This window comes from Microcaecilia unicolor, chromosome 4 (genome assembly GCF_901765095.1).
Source record: "Microcaecilia unicolor chromosome 4, aMicUni1.1, whole genome shotgun sequence".
NCBI classification, from domain to species: Eukaryota; Metazoa; Chordata; class Amphibia; order Gymnophiona; family Siphonopidae; genus Microcaecilia; species Microcaecilia unicolor.
Genome location: NC_044034.1, coordinates 24,840,926 through 24,854,571, shown reverse-complemented (window position 1 = coordinate 24,854,571; position 13,646 = coordinate 24,840,926). Strand labels below are relative to the sequence as shown.

Below are 13,646 nucleotides of genomic sequence, written 5' to 3'. Positions count from 1 at the left end.
CCCTGCAAATCAGCTGTAATCTAATTTCAATCCAGGTGAATAGCAAAATTAAAGTACAAAATACAACAGTGTACTTAACAATATCAAAAGACAGAGCAAAAACTACTGAAAACTGGAAATAGAGTGAGTGAGTGAGGAACAAGTAGAAAGTAATTTATTTCATCAAAGAAGATACATTTTTTTCAGACAGCAAAGCACTACAATGACCCTTCCCATTATATTTAATAGGTGTGACATACATTCATGCAACTCTATAACATGATGATAAAACAAAAGAGCAGCAAAAGGAATTAACGCTTTATTTGGTTGGATGAAACCTGAGCAATTCAAAAACAAACAGTAACATATGACTCACACTGACATGTCATGCATCATATTTTATCCATTTTTAAGCTAATTTTTGTTGGTGCTTGCATGTCACATTAAATAATAAAATAATGCATCTTTGGGATATATCATTTAATAGTTCTCTTCCCCACAAAAATATGGGTACAAAAGGAATGCATGTTTAATGAAGTTAAAAACAACACAAAAATTCATTTAACATTCTTATCATATATACTGTTTTGTTTAATGTGTTTTCTGGGAACAACCTTAAAAAGAATAAAAAATAAATGTAACAGACTGGAATCTGTGTACTAAAGGGTTTCTCCCATGTCAGTCTCTGTTGGAAAATACTGCGTAAAAATGATCCTTAAACTGAAGCTCAAGGAGCAAACTCATTGCAAAATGTATGATCTCAACACATTCATTACACTGAAAGTGTTTCTGTCCATGGAATGTTACAGTTACATAATGGTAAAACGGACACATGCGTGTCTCTGTATAAACACACAAAAAAATGCAATAATGGGACAAAAGTCAAGGTTGCTTACATTATACATATCCACAGTTTCCTTAGGCCATTCTTATGGTGAAGTCAGAAAGTAGCATATTAGAACAGTTTCAGGAGTCATCAAGAAATATAGGAACTGAAAAGAAACACCAGGCTTGACATATAATGCTGATCTATTCCTCCTCCTTTCAGCAGTGCAAATTCTGAACTACATTACTAGGATTACAATGAAGCAAGAGAGAACAATGAAATATGAACAAACTGAAGACCAAGATTCACAAGCAGCTTCCCAAATCTAATTTTACATTAGTGCAGTAGTAAACAGATGTGGCAAAGATGACCGATGTGTGATATGTTTTCCATACAAATGAAATATATATATATATGATGTATAGGTTCTTTTAAATGTATTTGATGGCTGTATCCAAGAAAAGGAACACATTTGTTTACTAGACTATTGCTTTCTAAAAACCTCTCTCTCTCTCTACGCTAGAGTTTTTCAACTCAGTACTTGGGGCACACCTAGCCAGTTGGGGATTTCAGAATAACTTTATCTTAAAAACCCTGACTAGCTAGGTGTACGCCGAGGACTGGGTTGAAAACCACTGCTCTAAGCACTTTCTTCTACATTTCAAAAAAGGTAAAGGGTGCAGATAACTGCTGCCTGTAATATGATTTAGCAAAATATTTGCCTTTTCTTTGCTATAAAACTTTATATGACACTACAGAAGTTTGTAGGTGCTCAGACACATACTATACTTGACCCAAGTGCCAGCTGGTAGTACTTCAGGCTGATGAGCTGTGTAAGTAACACAAAGGCAAATCAATCTGTTGGGGAGTACACAAAATGAATGGAAACTTCTAAAGTATACAAAATTGATTGCCTGCTTTACAATAAAGTTAAAACATAATAAAAGAAATCACTTTTGGAAACTGGGGAGAAAGAAAGTGATTGGCTAAATGAATTAAGTATTCTTCAGTAGTACTGAATTCAAAGCAATTTTGCTGTTTTAGTACACTCATTGTTTATGACATTTATTAATGACTGGATAGGAAAATATAAACCTTTAATAGCTTAAAGATTTTTTAATCCGCATTGAATTCCTTCTCAGAAACTAAAATAAGCAAATACAATGGCAAATATAACAAACAGAAATGTAAAATGTTAAGTGCCTGATTTCTCTAACAGCGTGCCTAAAAGAAAAAAAAAAACGTGTATTTGTGATAATGACATACTAGTGGGTTTCATAATGAAAATCGGTAAAACAGAGTTGGAAGTCCAATCAAAAAGATATTTATAAGTAAGCACATAATAACCCTATTTTGCCTGATTCAAAGGTCAGTTTTCCAGCACCATAGGAACAGCCTCCATCATAATTTATTACCATAATTGATAAAGGATGGTGAGAGCAAATTTCTTTGTCTTTCCCACCACCAATTTTCCTTGGGAATTAACATCAATCACTATTATTCACTTATCCGAACTTTTGCGTGGTCTGCGAAAGCTGGACATGTTTTCATTCAGTGCATAGATCCTTCGTGAGAACTCTTCAAACTCTCCTAGGACTTGATCATCACATTCCACTGCCACAGCATGATCCACAGGTATACAGCTAAATGCCTCTAACTGGTCACCTGTGCTAAGTCCTGTTGCTTCCATGCCAATGATCTCCTCTGCTTGCTCAACAGTACAACAAACATCATTGGCTCGTAAAAGATGGAAATTACAAGGATGGTCCTGCCTTGCAATGTTAGTGCATTCATTGGTCAGAAAGGTTCCATTTATTGCACTACAGGGTTGACAAGATGGCTCCTGGTCATCCTGATCACTGTTCACAGGTAAATTCTTGTTTGGGCTTTCTCCATTCAAATTTTCACACAAATCTTTGTCATGTTCTTTTGAAAAGTCTAATGAAGCATCCAAAGATGAGGACCCAAGCTTTGTACTCGAGTCTCTTGAAGTGGCTAAAATGGCAATTGGTTGAGTTACTGCTGAGTTATAACTAGGTGGAGGTGTCTTGTACTGTAGTTTTTCATTCTCAGAACTGGCCCGTTTGCGGAGTCCTTTATCTGGGGAAGGAATCCCAATAGAAAAGCCAATATCTAGACCACCAAATGTAGAACTCTGATGTCGTCTTGGAACAGGAATTGCACTGGAGCTGTGATGTCGGTCACTAAAATAAAAAAATAAGAACATTATCAGATTCTCTCTCTATTGTAGCTGCTTAACCAATACTGATGTTATTTTATTGTAGCAAACTGCAGGCATGTCTAAAGGCAGAACAAGAACTGGGCAATTCTACTGAAAAAAATGTAAAAATAAGGCTTTGTAGCAAGTCATTTGAGTCTTGAAACCAGATCACCACATGGTTCATGAACATCTTTTAGCCACATATTACATTTTTGCATTACCCTATCATAGCAACTTATCTCTCTTTCCAGATCCAAGTAGGCCTTTACTGCTGCTTTCTTGCTAAATCCAGAGAGATCTAAGAAAGTGATAAAGCCTATGAGTATTTGCTGCTTCATCATGACAGAGCCAGCTGCAATTTCCAGTCTTTTGTTGATGGCCAACATTAATCTCCTTTTCTGGTGCAGCTGTTCCACACTCCCACCCATAGCTTATTTTTATGATATTGGTACTGAATTGACTGGATTAGCTGCAATCCCAGGTGGCTATTAGAGATGCAGCATGGGATATCAATACTACTGATACAACTGCATCCAAGAGAAATAATCTGCAGTGCAGAAACATGGAAGAAAGAGGCCTATGGTGGTTTTCTTGATAAAGTACAGAATTTAGACTATGGTGCATATGGGGAGCTGCTCAAAGATTGTGAATGTGGGTATTATAAGTCCTACTGGTCACAGCATTATGTTTTATATACTGCACACTCACAGAAGTATGACCATGTTATCTCATTACTTAAGGAATACCACTGGCTCCTAGTATCCTACTGCATCAAATTTAAAATTTGATTTTTGATATTGGCTCTCTATGCCCCTTACAGGGGTCTCCCTTTTTATCTGTTTGATCATCTAATCCTATATTTACTGTAACTTCTAGAGTACTGCATTCTTAAAACTCAGAACTGCCTGATGATAGTGCTGCAAGTGAGGGTAGTGCAGCTCAGAGGGGAGGGGAAGACATATTGACTGGTAAGTTGAATACTGTCAGCAATACTTGGGGATGATTTGTGGTTATAACCAAGACTCCAACAAAAGGGAGTGAGGACATAAAATGAGGAAGCCAAAGCTGGATAATAAAAGTCCAATTTATTTTCCAACTTGTAATGGGTATACAAATCCAAGGACTCGACACGGTCGTGTTTCGGCATGTGCTTTTGTTAGAAGCCCTAGTGATGTAACAACTACAGTAAAGAATATAAATAAATATAAACAATTAAAATCAGTACAAAGATGATAAAACAAAAAAGATTAAAAATAAAAAATAATGGATAACAATGGTGCGAAAAAAAGCCCATAATATAAAAGTATAAAAGTACAAGGTAAATTGTTAGCTAAAAACAGAGGCATTATAGAGGATGAAATGAACCTAAATGTATACAGTACAAAATAAGTAAATAGTTTTACTGGGCATGCCATATGGGCTCACTTGCACTCCTCTATTTTTTCATGGCACAGCTGATGTTTTTAGCACCAACAGTACATTTAAACACTTTCACGTAATATCACATGCACTCATTTGTATACGAAACGCTGTCAGTCAGTTTGTTCGCTTGTGCTCGATCAACATTATTCAGGTTAATGAGTCTAATATTCACTTTTCAGTATTTTCCTTACAGGTATAGTTTTTTTGTTCTCTTTGGAAAACTGATTTGTTTCCACATATCGTTTTTTTCCGTCTGTTCACTCATTAGCCCTTTTCTTGTTCACCATCTTCATTAGTACCCGGTTGATATATTTACATTTATACCTTTTCACTCTACATTCAATACCATAGCACTTGTTCATCTGGGTTCACCTTCATGTTTTTCACTTTCTGTAGCACCTGATTTTCCTTTTGTTTTTTTTTTCCCTTTGTGGCTTTCTTATTGCACTATTACATGGTATAGTAAAGTATCTATAATCACCCTCATAATTGCAGTTTCTTTACACAGTGGTTCATTATTTCACAGCATCACTCTCTCTTTTAAACAAGTCAACAAATATTTTTAGTAGGTATATGTCTTACACTTTACAGTTGTTCACCTCTACTTGTTTATATTTTTGGTGTCCCGTTCAGGGCCCTTACCTGGCGGTCCGCGGGCCGGAGCGAGAGGCTGGGGCGCCCGTGGGATGCGGGGCGGCGGGGGAAGGCTGCCACGGGGATCGCCGCGACTGCAGGCTGCTCCGAGGCCGGCGATCCAGAAGAGCAAGCGCCGGCCTCGGAGAAGGAGATCCGCCGGCCAAGATGGCGGCGCCGGCGTCGTCGTCCTCCTCGCTACAGCGGGACCAGCGAGGAGGCTCCGCCCACTTGCGCCGGATTGGCGCATCCGCGTAGGAACTCCGCCCATCGGACGGGAGGACCAATCCGGGCCCCCGCTGCCGGCCTGGGCGAAGAGGATTGGTTCCAGCGGTTCCCCAGCCAGGACGAGCGGGGGATTTAAACGAGAACACGGAAGGGGTCCAGTGCTTCCGTTTTGTTGTTTGAAGCCACATTCCAAGCCTGTGTTTGTTCCTCGTGCCAGCTAGCCGTCCTGCTAGCTATTTCCAGTAAAGACTGTGTTTGTTCCTCGTGTCAGCTAGCCGTCCTGCTAGCTATTTCCAGTGAAGACTGTGTTTGTTCTTCGTGTCAACTAGCCGTCCTGCTGGCTATTTCCAGTGATGACTGTGTTTGTTCCTCGTGCCAGCTAGCCATCCTGCTGGCTATTGCCAATAAAGACTGTGTCCGTTCCCCGTGCTCAGCTAGCCGCCCGGCTAAGCCACGCTCACCAAGGACTCTGTACCCACACCCAGCCAGGCCAGCCGTCACCCCGCGGTTCCAGCAGTCCTGCTGGCCGCCCGCAGCTGAGGGCTCAACCCTCGGTGAACGGCGGTCGCCGCGGGTGAAGATTCGGGGTGCTCGGTGATTTCCTGGCCCTAGTGGGGCTCGGGAAGACTCGAGAGCTCACCAATACCAGAGTGACATCAGAGCCGCGACAGAAAACGGAAGCCATGAGCTCGCCGACGCAACCTGATCTACGGGACCTGGCCAAGGTTCTCCAGCAGCAACAGGAACAGCTCAATGCCCTGTCTGGGGCGCTCCAGAATGTATGTTCTCAGCTTTCCAGGCTTCAGGTACAGAACCAGGCCGCTGCGGTCCAAGGGGTCGCAGCGGCTCCCCGTATGGGAGGGTTCCGCGTGGGACCTCGGTTCCCTGAACCAGCATGATACGATGGGACCCCGGGAGGTTGTCGGGGGTTCCTTAACCAGTGTAACCTGGCCTTCCGGATGCAACCGGAGGCCTTTGCTTCGGACCAAAGTAAGGTGGGCTACATTATGGGCCTTTGTGAAGGAAAAGCCCAGGACTGGGTGGCCCCCCTGAACGAACAACATGACCCCATTTTGGATGATTATAGCGAATTTCAGCGCCGGTTCCGGATGGTGTTCGACCTTCCGGGAAGACCTTCCTCCGTGGCATCGGAACTGCTCCGGATTCATCAGGGAGAAGGTACGGTGGCCGATTATGCCATCCGGTTCCGTACCTTAGCCACGGAGCTGCGTTGGAATCCGGAGTCCTTGATGGCCATTTTTATGGAGGGATTACAAGAACGAATCAAGGATGAATTGGCGGGACGGGAGATTCCCGGACAATTGGATGCCCTCATATCACTCTGTATACGGGTGGACACCCGATTCCAGGAGCGAGCCAGAGCCCGGGCGGAGCGGCAGAAGTGGGCACGAGGGACCTCCCGGACAAGCAAAGGGCCGTCCTCTCGCCAGGGGAACCGGGACACTACGGAGCCCGGGGAGGAGCCGATGGTGATGGGCCGGCAACGGTTGACTCCCGCCGAAAGACAGCAACGACAGTCAAACGGACTGTGCTTCTATTGTGGGAAGGCTGGGCATTTCCTCCGGACTTGTTCCATCCGGCCGGGAAATGCGCTCCCCAAGGCACCCTGAGGGGAGGGTTCTTGGGGCACTCCGCTCCCCTACCAGACACCCTGATCATCCTACCGGTGACCTTACGGTGGCAGGAGGCCACGGTTCAGACCCGAGCCCTGGTGGACTCGGGGTCAGGGGGCAATTTTATTGGGCTCGAACTGCTGCAGCAAATGGGCTGGCCCACGCTCCCCCGGAGGCCGATGCTGCGGATAACCTCCATCCAAGGAACTACCCTTCCCCAGCCGGTCACTGAGATTACTCCAATGTTGGAACTGCAAGTGGGGGAGAACCATCGGGAGGAAGCCGAATTCTTAGTATTATCCCGGACCATCCACCCTGTGGTTCTGGGACTGCCATGGTTACGATACCACAACCCGGTTATCGACTGGGCCGGGGGAGAAATTCAAGCGTGGGGTAATTCCTGTCAAGAGACCTGTTGTAAGGGTCGGGCTGGCAGCTGTCCGGCCTTAAATACGTTGCCCGAGGAGGGACCGGTGAACTGGGCTCCTTGCCTATGGATTATAGAGACTTTGCAGATGTGTTTAATCCCAAGGAGGCGGAGGTACTACCGCCGCATAGGTCTTTTGACTGTGCTATCAATTTGAAGACGGATACGGTACCCCCACGGGGCCGACTGTACAAACTGTCCCGAGGAGAGTTCAAGGCAATGCGAGAATACATCCATGAGAACCTACGGAAAGGGTTCATTCAGCCGTCTACATCCCCAGCCGGGGCAGGGTTCTTTTTCGTTACCAAGAAGGATGGGTCGCTGAGACCTTGCATTGACTATCGGGGATTAAATGCCATCACCGTGAAGGATCGGTTCCCGCTGCCACTCATTCCCGAGCTCTTGGACAGACTGCAAGGAGCTCAGATCTTCACGAAGTTAGATTTGCGGGGGGCCTACAATCTAGTACGAATCCGGTCCGGGGACGAATGGAAAACGGCTTTCAACACCCACGAGGGACATTTTGAATATCGGGTGATGCCGTTCGGTCTCTGCAATGCCCCTGCGGTGTTTCAACGCCTTATCAATTGTGTACTAGAGGATTTGCTAAATTCCACGGTGATTGTATATTTGGACGACATCCTAGTTTACTCTAAGGACCCCCTGGAGCATCCGGGCCATGTTCGTGCAGTGCTGCACCGCCTACGTCAAGCCCATCTATTTGCTAAGCTGAGTAAGTGCGCTTTCCATCAGCGATCCTTACCCTTTTTAGGGCATATCCTGCTTCCAGGGGGGTTACAGATGGAGCCAGACAAGCTCCAAGCCATTCGAGAGTGGCCTCAACCGAAGGGCCTGAAGGCCTTACAACGATTCCTGGGCTTCGCCAATTACTATCGCCAATTTATTCCCCAGTACTCCCGGTTGACAACCCCGTTGACGGCGCTCACCCACAAGAACGCGAGGGTCAGGGATTGGCCGCCAGAGGCGCAAGCGGCTTTTCATCTGGTAAAAGAGGCTTTTGAGTCCGCGTCCATTCTGTTGACCCCCGACCCTGAGAAACCTTTCATTGTAGAGGTGGACGCGTCCGCCCTAGGGGCCGGGGCGGTCATTTCTCAAATCAACCCCGAAGGCCGGCGCCAACCGTGCTCCTTCTTTTCACGTAAATTCTCCCCAGCCGAGCGGAATTATACGGTAGGGGATAGAGAACTCTTGGCTTTGAAACTAGCACTGCAGGAGTGGAGACACTTGCTGGAAGGAGCGGAACACCGGTTCACGGTCATCACTGATCATAAGAACCTCCTATACCTCCAAGAGGCTCAGCGGTTGAATCCCCGACAGGCTCGGTGGTCATTATTCTTTGCCAGGTTTCATTTTCAATTAGTGTTCCGGGCGGCCTCCCAGAATACCCCGGCCGATGCGCTCTCCCGGGCCTTCGAGGTACCAGAAGAGACTAAGGAGACTCATCCGATGTTAGACCCCGCTTGTCTCAGTGTGGCCACAGGGGAGGTTGCACCGATCCAGAGATTCGTGGCGGCCGCCGATCGGAAAGAGGTTCTGCAATGGGGGCACTCGTCTAGATGGGCCGGGCACTTCGGGTACCAAAAGACACTCCGATTCATCACACGACATTATCGATGGCCACAGATGAGACGAGACATCCTCCAGTTTGTTACCTCGTGCCCGGTATGTGCCCGAACCAAGCCAGTAGGAGGACCCCCCGTGGGAGACCTACAGCCACTGCCCGTGCCGACCAGTCCCTGGTCGGAGATATCCATGGACTTTATCACTGACTTACCTCGCTCCCAGGGTCATACCGTGATCTGGGTTGTGATAGATCGGTTCTCTAAAATGGCTCACTTTGTTCCATTCGCGAACCTCCCGTCGGCCGCCTCTCTAGCTCAAGCCTTCATTCACCACATTTTTCGACTACATGGACTACCCACTCGGATCATCAGTGACCGAGGACCCCAATTTACCTCCCGCTTCTGGAGAACTTTGTGCACGGCCTTGGGGGTGGAGAACCATTTTTCATCCGCTTACCATCCTCAAACCAACGGCATGGTTGAGAGGATTAATCAAACCTTGAAAGGATTCTTACGAGCTTTTGTCAACCAACGACAAGATAACTGGGTTTCTCTACTTCCCTGGGCCGAGTTCGCCTATAACCAAAGTGACCACTCGTCCTCAGGGCAGTCCCCGTTCTTCCTGGTATATGGACGACATCCTCGGCTTCCAGGGCCGTTCCCGGCTACCGCCATAACCCCGGCGGGGGACCAAGTCGTGGCCGACCTACAAAAGGTCTGGAAGATGGCTAGGGAACAATTACAGAAGACCGCGACCAAGGACAAGATCTTTGCTGACCGCCATCGGCGGCCCGCTCCCGTGCTCCAACCAGGACAGAAGGTATGGTTAAGCACGAAACATCTGAGATTCCGAGGTTCTTCCCGAAGATTGGGACCTCGATATGCGGGACCATATGCAATCCAAGAACGAATTGGGCCAGTAACGTATCGGTTGCGGTTACCCGGCACCCTACGAGTGCATAACGCCTTCCATATCTCGTTATTGAAGCGGTTCCAGGGGTCCGGGTGGCACCCGCCCCCGGCCCAAGAAGAAGATCTCCAGGTGGCCCCGGACCCGGAGTACGAGGTAGGAGAAATTCTCGACTCAAAGTGGCGGCGGGGAAGACTGCATTATTTGTTATCATGGAAATCTTTTGGCCCCAAAGACAATTCCTGGGAACCCGTGGCTAATGTTCATGCCCCAGAATTGGTCAAAGCCTTCCACGCCCGATATCCGTCCAAACCCGGGCCCCGGGAGAAGGGGTCATCCGGGGAAGATACTGTCCCGTTCTGGGCCCTTACCTGGCGGTCCACGGGCCGGAGCGAGAGGCTGGGGCGCCCGTGGGATGCGGGGCGGCGGGGGAAGGCTGCCACGGGGATCGCCGCGACTGCAGGCTGCTCCGAGGCCGGCGATCCAGAAGAGCAAGCGCCGGCCTCGGAGAAGGAGATCCGCCGGCCAAGATGGCGGCGCCGGCGTCGTCGTCCTCCTCGCTACAGCGGGACCAGCGAGGAGGCTCCGCCCACTTGCGCCGGATTAGCGCATCCGCATAGGAACTCCGCCCATCGGACGGGAGGACCAATCCGGGCCCCCGCTGCCGGCCTGGGCGAAGAGGATTGGTTCCAGCGGTTCCCCAGCCAGGACGAGCGGGGGATTTAAACGAGAACACGGAAGGGGTCCAGTGCTTCCGTTTTGTTGTTTGAAGCCACATTCCAAGCCTGTGTTTGTTCCTCGTGCCAGCTAGCCGTCCTGCTAGCTATTTCCAGTAAAGACTGTGTTTGTTCCTCGTGCCAGCTAGCCGTCCTGCTAGCTATTTCCAGTAAAGGCTGTGTTTGTTCCTCGTGTCAGCTAGCCGTCCTGCTAGCTATTTCCAGTGAAGACTGTGTTTGTTCTTCGTGTCAACTAGCCGTCCTGCTGGCTATTTCCAGTGATGACTGTGTTTGTTCCTCGTGCCAGCTAGCCATCCTGCTGGCTATTGCCAATAAAGACTGTGTCCGTTCCCCGTGCTCAGCTAGCCGCCCAGCTAAGCCACGCTCACCAAGGACTCTGTACCCACACCCAGCCAGGCCAGCCGTCACCCCGCGGTTCCAACAGTCCTGCTGGCCGCCCGCAGCTGAGGGCACAACCCTCGGTGAACGGCGGTCGCCGCGGGTGAAGATTCGGGGTGCTCGGTGATTTCCTGGCCCTAGTGGGGCTCGGGAAGACTCGAGAGCTCACCAATACCGGAGTGACATCAGAGCCGCGACATTTGGTATCATGTCTATATCGTTTGTTTACAATCATTGTCTCTTAAGCGAATGCTACATACCTGTAGAAGGTATTCTCCGAGGACAGCAGGCTGATTGTTCTCACTGATGGGTGACGTCCACGGCAGCCCCTCCAATCGGAAACTTCACTAGCAAAGTCCTTTGCTAGCCCTCGCGCGCCCGCGCGCACCGCGCATGCGCGGCCGTCTTCCCGCCCGAAACCGGCTCGAGCCGGCCAGTCCAGTATGTAGCAAGACAATACACTTCAAGGGAAGACACAACTCCAAAGGGGAGGCGGGCGGGTTTGTGAGAACAATCAGCCTGCTGTCCTCGGAGAATACCTTCTACAGGTATGTAGCATTCGCTTTCTCCGAGGACAAGCAGGCTGCTTGTTCTCACTGATGGGGTATCCCTAGCCCCCAGGCTCACTCAAAACAACAACATTGGTCAATTGGGCCTCGCAACGGCGAGGACATAACTGAGATTGACCTAAAAAATTTACCAACTAACTGAGAGTGTAGCCTGGAACAGAACAAACAGGGCCCTCGGGGGGTGGAGTTGGATCCTAAAGCCCTAACAGGTTCTGAAGAACTGACTGCCCGAACCGACTGTCACGTCGGGTATCCTGCTGCAGGCAGTAATGAGATGTGAATGTGTGGACAGATGACCACGTCGCAGCTTTGCAAATTTCCTCCATGGTGGCTGACTTCAAGTGGGCTACCGACGCTGCCATGGCTCTAACATTATGAGCCGTGACATGACCCTCAAGAGCCAGCCCAGCCTGGGCGTAAGTGAAGGAAATGCAATCTGCTAGCCAATTGGATATGGTGCGTTTCCCTACAGCCACTCCCCTCTTGTTGGGATCAAAAGAAACAAACAATTGGGCGGACTGTCTGTGGGGCTGTGTCCGCTCCAGATAGAAGGCCAATGCTCTCTTGCAGTCCAATGTGTGCAGCTGACGTTCAGCAGGGCAGGAATGAGGACGGGGAAAGAATGTTGGCAAGACAATTGACTGGTTCAGATGGAACTCCGACACAACCTTTGGCAGAAACTTAGGGTGAGTGCGGAGGACTACTCTGTTGTGATGAAATTTGGTGTAAGGGGCCTGGGCTACCAGGGCCTGAAGCTCACTGACTCTACGAGCCGAGGTAACTGCCACCAAGAAAATGACCTTCCAGGTCAAGTACTTCGGATGGCAGGAATTCAGTGGCTCGAAAGGAGGTTTCATCAGCTGGGTGAGAACGACATTGAGATCCCATGACACTGTAGGAGGCTTGACAGGGGGCTTTGACAAAAGCAAACCTCTCATGAAGCGAACAACTAAAGGCTGTCCTGAGATCGGCTTACCTTCCACTTGGTAATGGTATGCACTGATTGCACTAAGGTGAACCCTTACGGAGTTGGTCTTCAGACCAGACTCAGACAAGTGGAGAAGGTATTCAAGCAGGGTCTGTGTAGGACAAGAGCGAGGATCTAGGGCCTTGCTGTCACACCAGACGGCAAACCTCCTCCAATGAAAGAAGTAACTTCTCTTAGTGGAGTCTTTCCTGGAAGCAAGCAAGATGCGGGAGACACCCTCTGGCAGACCCAAAGAGGCAAAGTCTACGCCCTCAACATCCAGGCCGTGAGAGCCAGGGACTGGAGGTTGGGATGCAGAAGAGCCCCTTCGTCCTGCGTGATGAGGGTCGGAAAACACTCCAATCTCCACGGTTCTTCGGAGGATAACTCCAGAAGAAGAGGGAACCAGATCTGACGCGGCCAAAAGGGAGCAATCAGAATCATGGTGCCTCGGTCTTGCTTGAGTTTCAACAAAGTCTTCCCCACCAGAGGAATGGGAGGATAAGCATACAGCAGACCTTCCCCCCAATCCAGGAGGAAGGCATCCGACGCCAGTCTGCCGTGGGCCTGAAGCCTGGAACAGAACTGAGGGACCTTGTGGTTCACTTGAGATGCGAAGAGATCCACCAGGGGGGTGCCCCACGCCTGGAAGATCTGTCGCACCACACGGGAATTGAGCGACCACTCGTGAGGTTGCATAATCCTGCTCAACCTGTCGGCCAGACTGTTGTTTACGCCTGCCAGATATGTGGCTTGGAGCACCATGCCTCGACGGCGAGCCCAGAGCCACATGCTGACGGCTTCCTGACACAGGGGGCGAGATCCGGTGCCCCCCTGCTTGTTGACATAGTACATGGCAACCTGATTGTCTGTCTGAATTTGGATAATTTGGTGGGACAGCCGATCTCTGAAAGCCTTCAGAGCGTTCCAGATCGCTCGCAACTCCAGAAGATTGATCTGTAGATCGCTTTCTTGGAGGGACCACCTTCCTTGGGTGTGAAGCCCATCGACATGAGCTCCCCATCCCAGGAGAGACGCATCCGTGGTCAGCACTTTTTGAGGCTGAGGAATTTGGAAGGGACGTCCCAGAGTCAAATTGGAGCAAATCGTCCACCAATACAGGGATTCGAGA

At 48.9% G+C, this 13,646-nt stretch overlaps 1 protein-coding gene across 1 annotated transcript in view; it reads right to left on the bottom strand.

Annotated features, from left to right (window-relative positions):
- Positions 1 to 282: 282 nt before the first annotated feature.
- Positions 283 to 13,646, bottom strand: part of UVRAG (UV radiation resistance associated) — a 205,852-nt gene continuing 192,488 nt past the window's right edge. Inside the window, exon 15 of the mRNA XM_030200046.1 lies at positions 283 to 3,009. Within this exon, the coding sequence (XP_030055906.1) occupies positions 2,307 to 3,009 (703 nt within the window). The 3' untranslated portion in view covers positions 283 to 2,306. The remainder of the gene's footprint in view (positions 3,010 to 13,646) is intronic.